General features: G+C 46.1%; 1 protein-coding gene across 1 annotated transcript in view; it reads left to right on the forward strand.

Annotated features, from left to right (window-relative positions):
• Nucleotides 1–10,130, forward strand: part of PIG-Q (phosphatidylinositol glycan anchor biosynthesis class Q) — a 38,139-nt gene extending 28,009 nt beyond the window's left edge. Inside the window, exons 6-8 of the mRNA XM_084604330.1 lie at nt 4,104–4,218; nt 7,040–7,095; nt 8,135–10,130. Of these exons, the coding sequence (XP_084460456.1) occupies nt 4,104–4,218; nt 7,040–7,095; nt 8,135–8,239 (276 nt within the window). The 3' untranslated portion in view covers nt 8,240–10,130. The remainder of the gene's footprint in view (nt 1–4,103; nt 4,219–7,039; nt 7,096–8,134) is intronic.
• Nucleotides 10,131–17,299: the final 7,169 nt, after the last annotated feature.

Here is a 17,299-nt window from a genome sequence, read left to right on the forward strand (position 1 = left end):
GCTTGGCGATGCAGAGTTCACGATCGTCAGATCTAAACAGTTTGCCGAGATTGGCGAAGCGTAAAACATACGGCGGCGATATTGGCATTTAAAAAAGTGAACGGGGATAAGGAATCGCCGTCAAACTTATTCTCCAATGCGTAAACTGCGGGACACGTCGTCTTCGTAGAGCTCGCCGCGCGTTTGCGCCGATCGGACCTCGTTCATAGTCCTTAGGGAATTCACTTGCTTCCAGTGCAATGCAGAGCACTGGGAAGCAGCAAACAGCTCCAAATTACATTTATTTTCCGCAATAAACGTTCCTCACCGCGGTCTTGATGCGAGGACGTAGCAAAACGACGTACGTTATAGAGAAAAAAAAAACACGAAAAAAAAAACGAAAAAGTGACAACTGAATGTGCTGCAACTGCAAATCAAAATGAAAGGGGCGACACTTGGACGTTGGAAAGCAAAGAGACTACATTCCTGGAGGTTTATAGCCATTTTAAATTGTAAACGTGTGCATTGCACCAGTGAATGTCTGAGAGCAGAGAGGAAGCGTGCTTCCTCTGCAGCTTTTCAGACTGCAGCAAAACGAAAGCAGAAGGGCAAACCCAATGCAGATTACTGTCCAGGAGCCTTCTAGGCCACAGTGGCCTGCATTTCTACAGTTTTTGTTTGATTAAATTAGTGTTTGACATTGCAATTCGTTTTTTTCCATTTTTCTCAAAATGAAAATTTTGCCTACCCTTCTATTTTGCGGGTGGCACTGTGGCTCTCCTACACGTTAGATTGTAATGATTTTTTTTTACTGGCTCGTGAGTGTTAAAGGAACACAATAAAGCTATTATACAAGGTCTCAACTGCATGAAAAATTTTTAAACATAAGAAGATGTAGAAAGGGGGTGGTTGCACTTGTGAAGCTGAAACTTAAAACTTTTATAACTTTGGCTTGTAGTAAGGCAGGAGCACAAAACTTGTTTTATTGTGTTCCTTAGACATTCAGGAACAGATCCATGTGCATTTTAGCAATTTCCCTTCAGTAGATATCTTTACAAGCTTCCCGCAAGTCTGGAACAGCAAAGTTGCTGTAACTACTCAGCAAATTTACGTAGAAGAAAACTAACAACATATTTGAAACCAGCACAAGAATTTACATAAACCCTGCAAATTTCATACTGACAGGACAAATATTAAGAAAATTATGCTGAGCAAAATTTTCTTAATATTTGTCCTGTCAGTATGAAATTTGCAGGGTTTATGTAAATTCTTGTGCTGGTTTCAAATATGTTGTTAGTTTTCTTCTACGTAAATTTGCTGAGTAGTTACAGCAACTTTGCGGGCTCCAGTGGCACGCCGCTGGAGCCCGAGAACTTTAAGGGGGGACATGGGTCGACCCATGTCCCCCCTTAAAGTTCTCGGGCTCCAGCGGCGTGCCACTCAAATTGCCCAATCCGGAGACAGCACGTGACGGCGGGCCGAGGGGTCCAATCAGTGAGCGTGATTCAAGTCTGCCGCGACGCGAATTTGATAGTCACTAGGGGTACCGGCGCCAGCCAGGTTGTCTGGGATTTTGCGGGCGTTTTACCACGATGTTCGCCGATGCTTCCTTGCAATGCGCCGCTGGCTTGCGGGTGAGCACCGTGACTTGAAAAGAGGCCGTTAGCAGGAGAAGCTTGACGTTCAGCTGAGCGGAATCCGGGTGGCTTGCGTGGGCACAGCAGTACTAAGATATACGTCGTTGCCTATCCTCCCGAAAAAATAAAAATAATCGGTCGAGTTTACGTAGCTCCAGAGATATCAGCAGTTCATAAAACAGCATCCATGCTTTCTCTCTCAAATAATGTAGCGGGCCGGGTGAGAAAAACATGAAGAGAATGGATCAGCACCTTATTCCACCCATGAATGCATGGCCATGTCAATTCGGCCCAGTCGAGAACTTTTTTTTTTCTCGTTCTCCTTTACTTCGGGGCACGGATTGTGCCACGATCGAAGTAAAGTAAATCTTTGCGAAGTAAATGTTTGCCTGATACGATTCGCATGGAAAAAAAAAAAAGACGTCTCCATTCCGCCGAAGATTGCTACGACGGAAGAGGAGCAGAAGGTATTCCCATGCCTGTATACACTTTTCGCTGACCCGGTGCTTCGCCTAATCGCATATGAATAATCAGTTGCAAACCCGCATCCCGCACATTTTTTTCTCCGCGTCTATAGTCTCCGCGGGGCAACGTTATCTCATATAATCTCGGCATGTATAGGTTCAGTACGGTCGCTAGCGTGCAAGTGGGAAGCACCCAGCCTAGCTCTCCTCTTCAGCCGTAGCCAGACTTGACTTGGCTCGCCTTCCCCTAAACTGTTCCTTTTTAGTAGTAATTTAGCTTAGCCGACGAAAAGCTACTTCTCCTGTGCTGACTATATAATTTCTTCTCTGACCATTTTTGTTTTAATCCTAATTCTATTTGGCATACGCGGGCTTCGGAAATACGGTAGAATAAAAAAAAAAGAAACAAAACGCACGTGCCGACAATCGTGCGACGTGGTGCTGCAAATCGTGCGTTAGCAGCACTTCAGAGCGCTTCGCTTTTACATTTATCTACTTGTCATCGCATCTCTGTATATTCGCTTGTTGAAAATGAATGTGGCTGGGATTGCTTGGGTTGACGGTGGGTAGAGATATTTAGAGGAGGGAAGTTGGCCTCCTGCTGGGTGAGTGTGGGTGGCGAGTAGAGCTTTCGGTGGTCGGGAGTGGAAGATACATTTTGGTGGAGAGCGCTTCTTCTCGCATTCAGCAGAGCCTGCTGTAGAAAAAGTAACAATGAGGCGTATGTGCCATATGCGAAGTATAACATTGACCGTACATGTTGTAAGAACCGGAGCAGTAATAACAAATGCTAGGAAACGTGCCGGAAATACAGGACTGAAAGGGTATATATTTATATTGTTATATTTCGCTTCTAAATATCGCCTTGTGCTAACCATATTTTTTTTCTTACCTTAAATATTGCGGTTTATTTTTATGCAGTTTATAATTTGGCGTTATATTTCTGGCTCCCTTACCTATTGTCCTCGGGGCTTGTTCAGCATTTTAAATAAATAAATAAACAGGCAGTGCGGTAATGCGTGTGTGTCATTGTGAAGGCAACAGTGTAGCAGATGACGCGCGCTCGGGAGAGCAGTTGGCGCGCTTTGGCGAAATCTCGCCTCTGATCGCCGTCACAAGTGAGCTGTAGCGCGCAGTCCGCTTCCGGGAGAACCGTTTTGCGCCTGCGCAGGTGGCCCCGAAGGACGTAGTACACTTGCCACTGCGCACGCTGAGCTGGCTCTCCGCATTGGCGTTACAGATAGGATGACTGTAACGAAACGCGGAACTGACTTTATAAACATTCGAAAGCCTGTATATACCTTCTTTTTCGGCTGCAGACACTGGCGCTTAGAGCCCGGCGTCGTGGGTGGCATGTCAAAAAAAAAAAAAAAAACTGGATTGGTCGAGATGGTTATGACGTCATACGGGGAGCTGCAGAACAAAATTAATTAAAACGGGAGTTAACTCAACGCGGCTCAAACGTCATTATGACATGTAAGAATTTAGTTTAAATTAAGTGCGTTGAAAATAAAATTGAGCAATTAAATGAGAACTCAGTCTTGTGACCCTTTGACGTCGAGTGCGACACGGTACCCTAGGGCCTTCGGGGCTCGTTCGATCGACGGGGTTAAAGGCAGGCGTTTGTTCGCCTTGTGATGAATAAGACATATATAGAAATAAAGGATAGTGTCCTGTGTCAGCTCATATACAAAGAGTACCCTAGTCCTTTGAAGGGACGCTTTCGCGTCATACCCTTATGGCGGGGCCTCCCTCTGACCCCAACTTTCTTAATCTCATTATCGGATGACACCAAAAAACTGCCATTTGCTTTTTGTTTGTCCTTGAGGGTCATTGTGCATTCTTAACGGGAACTTTGAGGAATCTCAGAGTGTTTGGCAGGCGCGAGAGGTATTTTGTTTTTTTCGCTTAAATGTGCGGGCACTCACTATTTTATTCTTTTACAACAATTCATCGGCCTCAAGAGCTTCAGCCATACGTACGTTCTTTCTTCTATTTCTCTTTCTTTTCGCTCCTCTTTCAGCTGCGCCTGGTCGTGCTGTGCGTCCAAGGTGTTCTGAGCAGGGCAGTGCTGGTCTGGGATTCGCTTCCCTTCTACACCCTCGCTGCGAGGACATTCACCGGCCGTCCCGTTGTCGGTGAGTCTCTACGGAGTGTGCATCTCGCAACACGCCCGGCTCGGTTCCAGCCGTGGTGTGCAACGCGGCGGAAGCTCCAGTGGCATTGGAGCGTTAAAGTGCGCGATCCGCTTCCGAGGGCGCCACGGCGCATGCGCAGATCGCTGTGTGGACGCCTGTTGGCGCCACATGTTGACGTTCGTCGTGCACGCCTGCCGCATCGGTGCGCGCGCACTTGAAGAGCGCGGTAGCGCGGATCACGGTATCTTACCGTCGGTCGCGCTATGCTATCGCAGGTCACTGTCCATGGCCAAATTTTAAAAATGGGAAAAAGTTGGTCGCCTCACGGTTCACACCTCTGAGTTTTTTTTTTTTTTCATGTAAGAAAAAATACTTTTTTTTTTAATGTTTAAGAAATGCTTCGCGCTAATACGATCCTACCGCCTAGCCGCCTCCTCCGGATGCATGCAGTTTCTATTTTTAACCCACCCGCGCTTCCTCAACCGGAGATGTTGACCTCGCCACGAACTATTCACCGATACAATACTTGTCCCTGACCACCTGTATCATGCTCCTTGTGTGATTCCTTATAATTAAAATGGCAGTATTTTATAATATTTTGACTTTTGTGACTTTCTGACTTTTCCCCCATTTTAAAAGCTTGGTTCTTCTTTCTGGGTTAGCGCGCTTTAGCATTAAAGGTAGCCCTAGGTGGTTCAGTATCCACCTTTTTTATCGTGAGGTACCCACGACCATCGTTGAGGCACAAGGACGATGGATCATTTGCGAAGCACTGTAAGGCTTCTCAGTATATTTTCAGCCCGCATTTAGACATTGCTGCGATCACGGGTGTCCCGACACCGAGGCGTGGCCCGGAGGCGGTCTCTCCATGCATGTCCGCTTTTCACACACAAAAAAAGCGCTACTCAAAAGTACTGCGTCATCATCACCGTGCCATGAATCGTGTTCGGTAAATATTCGTATGCAGTCCCGGATCAATCGAATAAATCAATCACGGGGTGCAGACATGTTTTAAGCCAGCCACTGTCTTTTTTTTTTTTTTTTGAGCATGCTTTTTGAGGTAAAAGGTGATCTTTACGGGGAAATAATACCTGCGTTGGTAGACGTCATAGAAGAGACGAATCACGTAACGTAGTAGGATGGCGAACTAAATTCTAATAGCTAACTTGTTTATACAGTTGGGCACATAGTTACAATTAGAGATTTTTAGGTGACCATTAGTAAAGTCGTGTCGGTATTTACGATTTCGAAAGCGCGATTACCCTCTGCGCTGTGGTTCAGTAAACATCGGCCATTTTGTCGCGCAGCTCGAAAGCCGCGCGCCCGCGTTGCACTCAAAGCAACGTCCACTAGTGAGCGTTAACTCAGCGGGGCGCCTCTCAGCCTACTGCACCAACGCGATAGCGTTGGGGACCCCACCTCGGCGGAAGACCCGGTGTAGGCGTAACTGGAAAATCTGATTGGTCGAGTTGCATCATTGGAAGTTGTCAAAAAAGAAAAGCATTGTAGTTCTTGTCATGATGAGATCATCACGTTATTCCAATGTCACTATAACGAAATAAATGATATTCGGAGGTCGTGGGTTCGGTTCCCACCATCGGTACGTTGTTTTTTATTCTACTTTGTGTTTAATTATCTTTCCCCTAAACAGATTACATTACTAATTTCTGTGATTATCGAAGTAAATATTAAAAAAAAACATACTAAGTGCCATCCTCAACGCTTTCCTTGGCCTCGCCGACTGTTGGCTTCTTTCCCTCGTGTATTATAGCGAGCACCCTCATTTCCCCTTAATTGATCTTCTTGTAGCTTACTGGGGTCTCGGTTCTGGCAGTCTTGAAGCCATAGGTAGAGTAAGAGGGTTCTAGCACAGCTTTCGCCCTCGCTCTTGATCACGTTCTACGTGACGCTGGCGGTAACAAAGGACGTACCACGTCCGCCGCAATGGTTGAGGGTGGCGCTGGTGAACACTCTCAAGGTTCGTATACAGACAACATAAATACCCAAGCAAGTAGCAGGGGGGACAGCGGCCGATGTAGCTCAGTTGGAAGAGCACCGGACGCGATATTCGGAGGTCGTGGGTTCGGTTCCCACCATCGGCACGTTGTTTTTTCTTCTACTTTGTGTTTAATTATCTTTCCCCTAAACAGATTACATTACTAATTTCTGTGATTATCCAAGTAAATATTTAAAAAAAATAAAAAAAAAGACACACACAAAGTGCCATCCCCAACGCTTTCCTTGGCCTCGCCGACTGTTGGCTTCTTTCCTTCATGTATTATGACGGGCACCCTCATTTTCCCTTAATTGATCTGCTTATAACGATATAAGTTACTTTTAAAAGAGAAGGTGGTTTTCAAACGATAGAATCGAACCTCTGGCCCTTGGTTCACGCGTCGGGCACTCTGTATTTTGCACCTCTGAGGTATGTAAAGCAGTACGCGATGATAGCAAATGTGTCGATGTCTGCGATCGGGTGCACCAGGGGGTGATAGTGGGGGCCCTCATTTTAATCTCTCCCTTTCGCTAATATTTCTTGCAGTACAATGCCAAGGGTAGTTAGTTGCTTTTTCGAAATTCAGAATACAGATATAATTCTTATTAGTGCATATCGGCGATTCTCCAAATGCAACCAGAGGCATATGTGTAATAATTTAAATGCTAATCAACTAAACAGCTGTCTAGCTCCCATGAGTCGCCTTGTGTATGACGTCCGGTGTAATTTGACGAAAAAGCCACCGCGTTACTTCAAAACTCTTCGCTTATAAAAATGAGTGGCAGCCTTCTTTGAGCAGCTGGTGTGCACTTTCCTTCTTCGCAGGTGATCTGCTCTTCCACGCGCTGTCTTCGGGGCCAGAATTTGCGCTGTATATGCAGGTACGTCTGCAACGGAAGTCTTTGCGCGGTTCGTAGCCGTCAGATATTCTATTGACTTTCTTGATAGCTGCTCTATGGCGATTTTAAAGGCGAAAGCCTTTTATGGCTCATGCCGTCGTGGACAAAATGTGTCCCGCTTTTGCGGCGGCTCTGATTGGCCGAGGCGGGATGACGTCATAGAGGTCTCGACTAATCACAGAGCACCAGCACAGTAGGCACGAAATCGTGCTTTATACGACCATGTCAATCAATGATCAATTACTAATTAATTACTTATTAATTAATTGATGACTAATAAATTATGCATTTGTTACCTAAGCATGATTAAGTAATTGAGTAATTAGTTCATTACCTACCCAATGACGAATAGATAAATAATAATTAATTTGTGCCAGTTGCGTAGCACAATGCGGCACTCAGGCTTTCGCCTTTCACTACTTTAGTCGCTTAAGTCCCTCGTAATTTTTACGCTTGGCGATCAACCCTGTGCACTTTTACTTTGGTAGGTGCTTGAATCTGGGAGTGGCAATACAATCGGCCCTGCTTATTAGGATTTTATGCAATCACGATTGTCTGACTCATGTTCGGAAGCCGGGACCGAATCGTTCACGTTTGAGCGTTCAGTTGCTCATTTTTAAAGCCGTGCCAGTTGTAGCTTTATACTGAAACAATTGTATGAGGCAATAACCTCATATTTTCTCACACAGTCTCACCCAATTCACGTAAGAAATCACATACAAGTCGCATATAATTGCGTAAGATCTCATAGTTTTTTGTACATTAACATAAATTATGGCAGATATTTTATGATAATGATGTGCACCATATGAGAGTATATGTGACTTGATGAGATTGTTTGAGGTTATTGCCCCGTAGAACCTTTCGTTTTTTCAGTAGGCTCCGTAACTGCGTGAAAAGGAGCGTAGCCTTGTTATTTGTGTTTCATACTCTGCTCGCGGGGCGTTCACTGGCACTCTGTTCGGTTGTATGGAACAAAAAGCAACAAGAGGTCGCATAGAGATCCTTTGCATCTACGCAGGTTATCGGTGGCGGCGTGAATCTGCTTCCGGAGCCTCTTGGCTTTCCTTCCTGGAAGGACCTGCTGGCCGACCTGGTGGTCGGACGTATCGTCTACCCGCTTTGAGAGCGCGCCACTGCGTTTATTTGTCGCAGAGAAAAGCGCGGGTGGCCCAGATGTGGCAAATAATTGCCGTCTCTGTGATTTGCGTTCGCGCTTTAAGCGTGGACTGACGCCAGGCAATTAGATGAACTCTATAGTTAGAAGCGCACCCTGCTGCAATTCAAGGGAGGTATTTCTGTTAATTTATGTGTCAGTCGCTAAAAGTGTCGCGGCTTACAATGGATCACAGTGTGAGAACGCCAATATCATCTACAAGTTTGGTTTGGTTTGTGGCGTTTAACGTCCCAAAGCGACTCAGGCTATGAGAGACACCATAGTGGAGGACTCCGGAAATTTCGACCACCTGGGGTTCTTTAACGTGCACTGACATCACACAGCACACGCGCGCCTTGCTTGTCGCCTCCATCGAAAAGCGGCCGCCGAAGCCGGGATTCGATCCCGCATCCTTGGGAATAGTGTAGTCGAGGGCCGTAACCACACACCCCGGCGGGTCACCTACAAGTGTTTGTAGATGACCCGCCGGCGCAGTGGTTCTCTACAAGTGTTTATCTCCAAGAAATTTTTGTTGTTGTTGTTGGTTTTGTTAGCGGCTTTGCGAAACATGAAGCTGTGTGACGCCACAAGCTACTAGAGGCGTGTCTTGTGTTCTGCTTGCGCACTCTTAACAGCAGTGATATCACACGGAGCGCTTTTCAAGAAGGTCCTAGTCGCAGTCATCACAGTTTTGTGTCCCGTGACTGACTGGGCATGCTTCGCGCGTTTTTTGCACCTGTTTTGCTACGTTATCCTGTTGTTCGTTCCACTGCTTGGACAGCTGTATAAACCTACTGTAAAAAAAAAATCGTAAAATACTTTTTTTATTTATGGCGCATTGGCAAATATCGCGTTGTTGTTCACTGCGAATGGCTGCCTACTGAAAAAATTGTATGAGGCAATAACCTCACATTTTCTCACACAGTCTCACTCAATTCACGTAAGAAATCATATACAAGTCGCATATAATTGAGTAAGATCTGTTTCTTTCACATTAACATAAATTATGGAAGATATTGTATGGTAATTATGTGCACCATATGAGAGTCTCTGTAGTTTGAAGAGATTTTGTGAGGTTATTGCCCCGTAGAACTTTTCGTTTTTCAGTAGATGCATATATATGTCAACGCTTCTTTGCAAATAAGTAAGCGCGGTCACAATTGTGGTGTCCGTCTTCGTTGAGACGTTTGTCGAATTTCGTCGTATAGGTTCGAACGCACGTGCTACTGAAACTGTTTTCTGCCACATGGCGGTCTTAAGAAAAGTGCGGAACGGCGTTTCCATCTTAGTCATTTCATCGAGATGTTGCGCCACATTTTGTTTCATGTCCATTTTTTTTTTCTCGCCATGACCTTGTCAGTAATGACTCAATAAGTATCTCATAACGAGTAAATAAATCGGTAAAAACAAAATTTCATAATATCTCTGCCCAAAGCACTAGTGTATTATAAACGTGAAAGTTAGCAAATGTCACACGTCCTGTGTGCATGAGGCGTGTTAAAATCGACGTAGACTTTGCCACGTGTCGGTAGCAGCTTTTGCCTTTCATATAGCGTATGTCTCTACCTCTCGTTTCTTTATGGGCTGCTCTACTCATTCCACGCGGATGGTCTCGGCTCTTGTCGTCAGTGTTGCGTGTCCGTCTCCCTCTCGCTTCCTTTGGACACGTAATACATATGTATGTCCCATCGCTAGTCTTGCCACCACCTGACCAAGAGGTCTACATCGGCGCTTCCCTCGGTATAATAGGTACCGCGTGTGATCGACTTCCGCGTTCTCTGCGCTTGGCGCATCGTTGTCTTGCTCTCTCACCCCTGTACAGAGTCCCAATACAGACGCAATAAAACGAATGTGTTACTTATACTGTTTGTCTGCTCAAATGGACAGTAATTTGTCCGTTCGTCTTCGCCTTACCTGGGCGAGGATTTGCAGGTGGGTACTATATAGTCGAAAGGATGCTGAACTCTTGTGCTCGCTGTGTGCAGCGGCGTATCGCTTAAGAGGAGATTCAACTTGGAATGGTCGCCAAGGAGCGTTATTTGAATCATATTGCAGGAAAAGAACAGGTTTAGGTAATTTTTTGGAAGCTTTATGAAAGCCGGGCTATTTAAGGCCAGGAGTCGCCCACACCGTCCAACGCTCTTGCGCGTCTCGTGAAGCTGTATTGATAAACCCCAAATCTAAATACACCACACGCGTCGTTTGAGCAGTGGGAGGCAGAACTGAGCGACAATGATCCGTTATATCGGCGCAAACACATCGACTGCAGGTCAAGGCTGCAGCGGCAGCCACCGGTGTTCTGAAATAAAAATGTCGGCCACCGGATCTTTTAAGTTCTTGTTTAATCAAAAGGTTTTCAATCAGTTAATCAATGAGGCCTTATGTGGAGAAAACAAGCATACCGTAGCATATCGTATATAGGCCTTCGGCGAGAATGTTTCTCTCGGGCGCCGTCGCATCAGCTACGATACCTGCCCGCCGATGCTTTGCATCGCTTCGCCGTTGATAGTATATGTCACGCTACTGTGCTGTGACGTCACTAGTATTCACTGATATGGTCCCCAGCTTCATAACGTCATTAATTATGGTGCTAGCGATGCGTCCTAATCGGAACAGCATTTAACGACACTTTGGAGCCGAGTTATTGTGCTTGGCCATAGCTAGGTGACCTTACTGACAGAAGAGCCTCATAACATGCTTTTTACAGTTTCAAAATTTGGTGTCTCAACCCCCTTAAGAAACTATATTAAAGTTTGAATGATATAAAACTTACTGCAAGAAACAAATGTATAAAAAAGCTACGTTGTGAGTAGCTTTTTGCCCGAGCAGTTTTTTTCTCCGAGAGAAATAACCTCTCGAATTGAACTGGATTGAAACAGCATGAACACATTTGAGCAATCTGGCAAGAAGCGAACACATAAAGATCGCCAATGAATTTGTCACGTCCATGATATATGAAAAATCCGACGATCGAACTTTAAGCTGTCTACGAAACTTGATACTAAAATGAGCAGAACTGACAGGTCACATGTATTGATATATTTTTATTTGCTGATAATTGGGTGCGCAATTTAGGCTTACTTCGTTATAAATGTCTAATATACTAGGAACATGCACAAAAAGAGCCACCATGTTGATATTTCTCGAGCTTACTTGAGAAAGAAGTCATGAAAAGCAGCCCTTGACATCATATGACTAGAATTTTGTATAGTTTAAAAATGCTGAAAATTATCCAATAATTATGTTCGCATTATTTAGGGAGAGGGAAATTTGTAAACTGTACATTAAAATTCACGCAAAAAAAAAAAAAGAGGCACAGGTAAGAGCACACATGAATAAACACACAAGACGAGCATGCAGAAATGTGGCCTGTACATTGGGTCACGTTCTGTCGTCACTATAAGTTTCCTGTCAAAAATCTGACAAAGTCTGTAGTAACAGAAAATTTTCCGCAGTCTTTTCTGACGATAGATCAACTTCGATATGCAAGCGAATGCTGTTGCAGTAATGAAGAATTGTTGCTTTGCAGGGCTTCCCTACTGAAAAAGCACAAGTTCTACGGGGCAATAACATCACACACTCATCAAATCTCATATACTCTTATACGGTGCACATCATTATCATAAAATAACTCCAATAATTTATGATAATATGCAAGAAACTATGCGATCCTATGCAATTATATGCGACTTGTACCTGATTTCTTATGTGAATTGTATGAGAGTGTGTGAGAAAATGTGATGTTATAGCCGTATACAATTTTTTTAGTAGGGTTGTATTTGTGAATAAACTGATGGAGGGTGGCACTTCGGGATAGTTGGTCTAGATAGTTTGTTGCTATAGAGTGTATTAGCGCAACATGTGCATGAGAAAAACAACTAGGAAAAAATCTGTTTGCTGCTTCAGTGCAGCTATACATTTTGATTAATATAAATAATTGATATTTTTCAAATGTTTCCAGTACTTCCGAACAATAACTTGCATTTTTTTTTCTTGCTTTTTACCCGGCCTTCAAAATTTCCGGAAATTTTACGTCCCTACTTCTGGGCCACGGCATAGTCGTGCCACCTGGTTAAAACGGTGCGTTATATATCATAAAATGGCAGTTCACGGCTGCATGATAATTCGTACTTGCGAAATAATAAATGCAAGACGATGATCCAAAAAGGAGCCATGGACAGGAGCCGTTAAAGTTACCCTTACAGGCGGAGCTTAAACGTCCCCCAATTTTTTTGTTAACAAGACGCACAACGCCCCTTTAAACGCCGAACGAACTTGCATAGATGCACCAGGGATAACGTGTCGCATACACGATCCCGGTATTAAGGGCTTGATTCGGATATACACTCTAATTTTGTTTTCAGTTCATTTAATTTACTTTAGTTTTTCCATGTACCACAATTACGGGCGAATCACGCTGCGACCTTATACTCTCAATTTGATGTTTTCATTTCCATTCCGCGTGACGTCACGATCTTCTCGACAAATCGAGATTTTCTCGGCGCGAGTTTGTTAAAGCATTGAAAGGGGTATGCACCTTGTAAGTCGGTTCTTGTATTTGCGGACGAAATTCTTGTTTCGGCTACCGCACAATGAAAAAATGGTACACGATGCATTTCACGCGAAGTGGCGTTCAACGCCACCGGCACCATATAGCCGCTCTGCACGTCAAGGATGCAACCCCAATAGCTTCGAGATACGACAGTCGAGATTCTCTACACAATCGTTCCCATTTGGACTGCCTCGATACAGTTATGCCGAATGAGTATGGCTCGTAGCTCACGTCACCCGTTTCGTGATATAGAGTTGCCTGCTCCCTTTGCTGTAGCGATGGAACCGAGTCAGCGTCTAAGAAATAAACAAGGGCGTCTTTATACATTATATACAGGGCATATTTACAGCAAATCGGCATGGGAGCCAAGGACTAACAGCTAGACACAAATGTCGAACAGCGATGGCCGGGGATACTACGACGCGTCAATTCCTTGCGAGCGGCTCGGTACTCAACTAAACTCTACGAACGCTCGTGGAGGTCTCGTTCTCCGGACGTAGTTCGCGGAGGCAGCAAGTGACGGCGCCCCAAGAGGTCCCATCAGTGAGCGCGCTAATCGCTCGCTTCAAATCTGTCGCGGCGTGAAGGCGACTCGCCGCCAGGGGACCGGCGCCCGGGTGTCTGGCATTTATCGCGCCGATGCCGTGCGGAGCAGCACGGGACTTGCGAAGGGGGTAGAAGCTTGAAGTTTGGTTGAGCGGAATCCTGGTGGCTTGCCCGGGCACAACAGCACCCTCACCATCAGACAATGCGCCGGGAAGACGAGCTGCTTCCACGTGGCTCGGATGCTGGGCACGCTCGTTCGCTAGGTCCTCACAGATCCACGTCCAATGTCCTGGCGCCAGGTGGCTCCACGTGCCTCGGGTTCCACTTGCCAGGCCAGGATCTCTGTTCACAGCAATGTCGCCAAGGTACCTCAACCAGCTTCGCTCGGGTCGCTCTAATGCCCTTGCGTCTCGCCACTGGTCACGGTTGGTCGTTCTGGAGCGTGCAAAACCGAACGACAGCAGGAAACACAAACAAGCACCCTCTCTGTCACCCGTCAAACACCAGAGACATGACTCCATGCAAATTAACTACATCGGTGTCCCTTTTTTGTTCCAGCTGCAACAAGAGTCAAGTGTAGGATGCATTGCGCAAGGTCCAAACACACATTATCATAATAGCGGTAGTAGAAACAATTAATAATCAGGCAATAATAAAGAAAATAGACCCTTGAGCTCACATGGGGCGTGTACACAAAACTGAGGAAGGAAGGAGGTCGTTCAATTTTGCCCCGATCTGCCTACAGCATTGCCGTTAGCGTCCTAACACTCGTCGAAGGCGGCTGTATCTCGAATGCACGACTCAAAAGCGTTTGAGATTGCATTTATTTTCTTAGATCAAACGGCAAAACAGCTGTCCTGGGGCGGTGTATACCTCTGTCCCTTCCTCTGCAGCTTCGGCTACCCATTTCTTTGAACCTCTCCTTACAGTTTCTGTGCGAGGGAACAGACGAGTACCACCTAATCGCTTTACTCAGCGACCTGTCCCTCTCCTGAAGCTTTGCGCACCAGTCGCGCATTTTTTCTGCACGGGCGCATTTCTGCCGTTGGGATCGTCATCGCCTATTTTCCTCTCGCGATAGTTTGAGCTTTCTCTCCTTTCGATGAAAGCATTCTTTCTTGCACCTGCCTTTCCGCTCTTTTCGGCGGCCGCACTTCGGTGCTCGCTTTCTTCTCTTTTTTTAAAAAAGCTAGTGCCGCTGCTGACTGAGCACGGGGCCAAGACCTCGATTCTCTCACAACATCGTCAGTATGATCATTAGACAGTGTAAAGTAGTAGGTGCAAGTAGGTTTTCCCCGAATGTCTCTAAGCGCACATTCGTGCAGACCTATCTTGGCTGCAACTGCATCGACAACGTCCGCGAGTCCTGTGGAGGCAACCAAACGACGCCTTGAGAACTGGATAAGGCATACTAGATAAATAGTGTTGGTGGCGTTGCGCCAGGGCGGGACAGAGTCCGTCACAGTAGGGAATTGACTTGGCTAGGACCTGTCTGGTCCACCTGGTAAAAAAGGGAAGCCTCAGAACCAATACAATCCAATCCTTTCTCTACACTGTCCAGCTCATGGTCCAGCGTCTTGGTCTTTACAGGCACTGTATAAACAGTGTTCTCGACTGACATGAACGGTGTCGTGCAGCTCTCTCTGCTTTCTTTTTCCACTGCAGCCCGCTCTTGTTCTCGGCTGACGGTAACCGGAGCGAGTGTGGCGCCGCGTGGCTAGCAGCGCACGCCTTACTCACAGGCTCACAGACACGTTCAAAACATGCAAACAAGGCTTACTCACGGCAGGCCCCGAACTAGGCATTTCCTGTGCTGGCTCACCACTCAAGTTACCCTGATCTGCCGGTATGCCGCATGCATCGCTCAGAGCTAACCGGCGCACGATCAAGTTCCTTCGACAGCTGGGGCGTTTTGGATCGCGTGAGGGCCATGTACGCCACGTCAGCGTTCGAACTAGCGCTGTTGCATTCAAGAATGCAACTCAATGCATCAGCGTGCACGTAAGATCTCGAGTCCCGACTCGTTTCTAGTTCGTTGCCAGCCTCACAATTAAGTGCGACCGTGGCTCTCTACAGCGGACGCGCACTCATCGTGGGTCTGTCCTGGCTGATCACAAATCATGGGCTGCACTGTTTCCATGGTCGGTACTTTGTTTTTGTGCGTACCATGTTCTATGACGAGGCCGATTTTGGAAATTGCTAATTTGTCATATCCTAGACTGCATACATCTCCGCCACGCTCTACAACTTCTGCTTTTGTGTTGTCAGGCGGTTAATTTACTGTTAGTTCCCTGCTCTCATTCGGTGGAACCGGATCGATACAGCTACGTGGGTCGGCGTGCAGTTAACTTGGCAGACGACGCCACTGCGGACTCCTCGCCGCTGGCGCTGCAGTCGCGACTTGGCCGCTTCCCCAAGCTGTGTTTCACTCGCAATCTAGCCATTCGGTTACAGCGGCTTTCAACTGATACGCCAAATCCAAATACGGGTTGGTACAGTTTTTATAGCGAGAGCTACATTGGCCACAATCTCGCCATTTCGCCATGCCTGTTCGAAGAGCGAAGAAAGAAGAAAAAGAACGAGAGAAGAAAAAGAAGCAGAAGAAGAAGGAAAATGAGAAGAAAAAAAAAGATAACTTGGTAGTTGGTAGAAGCGAACGACAACATCGAGTTACTAGGACAGAAGGTTCGTTCGAACGTTGTGACGGCGGTGTGCCCCGGACCATTAGAAGTCTTCTACACCCGAATGAGAATGGTCGACGACGAGAGGCAAGAGGTGCTCACACGTGAAGTGATTCTCCTATGGCATAAATAAAGCTGAAACCATAGAGTAAACTACTATGTGCAAAAGTCATGTCTTTAATTTCAAGCCGAACCTAGGCGTAGCCATGCTGATTGCTCTCGCGTACCTCCAGGTTTATAACCACAAGCTAAACCACAGCTAATTTTTCTTGCGCTGATACCTCTTCCGAAGATCTTGCGGCGGCAGCAGATGTTTTACTAGTAATGACTCTCAGTTCATCCTAGGTTTTCACGCGGTCGCCTAACAAGCGCTTGATTTCTTCAGGCGGCATGGTCGAGTGAAGCAAAATATACATGGTAGAAACACGGTAACAAAGTGAACAGTGCAAAGCCGAATGCCAACAAAAACAGGTTATCGTTGCATTAGAACAAGCGACTGACACAGAATGTCGTTATTGCTGTTTTTAGAATGAACGTCATCATCATCATCATCAGCCTGTATATACCCACTGCAGGGCGAAGGCCTCTCCCATATTTCTCCACTTAACCCGGTTCTGTGCTAGCTGCATCCACTTGACCCCTGCGAACTTCTTAATCTCATCCGCCCACCTAACTTTCTGCCGCCCTCTGCTACGCTTTCCTTCCCTTGGAATCCAGTTTGTTACCCTCAGCGACCATCGGTTATCCTCTCTTCGCACTACATGTCCTGCCCATGTCCATTTCTTCTTCTTAATTTCCACTAGAATGTCGGTAACTTGAGTTATTTCTCTGACCCACTCTGCACGCTTTCTATCTCTTAATGTTACCCCTACCATTTTTCGTTCCATAGCCCTCTGGGTTGTCCTTAACTTAAGTAGAACTCTCTTGGTTAGCCTCCACGTTTCAGCCCCATAGGTGAGTACAGGCAAGATGCAACTGTTGTATACTTTCCTTTTGAGCGATACCGGTAAGCTGCTAGTCATAATCTGCGAGTGCTTGCCAAATGCGCTCCATCCCAATCTTATTCTTCTTGTTATTTCCTTTTCATGGTCAGGATCTGCGGTTAGGACAGGTAGAATGAACGTATTCAGCAGTAATGCTAATATGAACACCTCTCCCGCGCGCCTTCTGCTGTGCAGCTTGACCGGTACGGGGACAGGTGCGCTGAGGCACCGTGCATGCCTCCTGGACGAAGTCCAGAAGGGCGCCCAC

This window comes from Amblyomma maculatum, chromosome 5 (genome assembly GCF_055883805.1).
Source record: "Amblyomma maculatum isolate TAMU_Amacu chromosome 5, ASM5588380v1, whole genome shotgun sequence".
NCBI classification, from domain to species: domain Eukaryota; kingdom Metazoa; phylum Arthropoda; class Arachnida; order Ixodida; family Ixodidae; genus Amblyomma; species Amblyomma maculatum.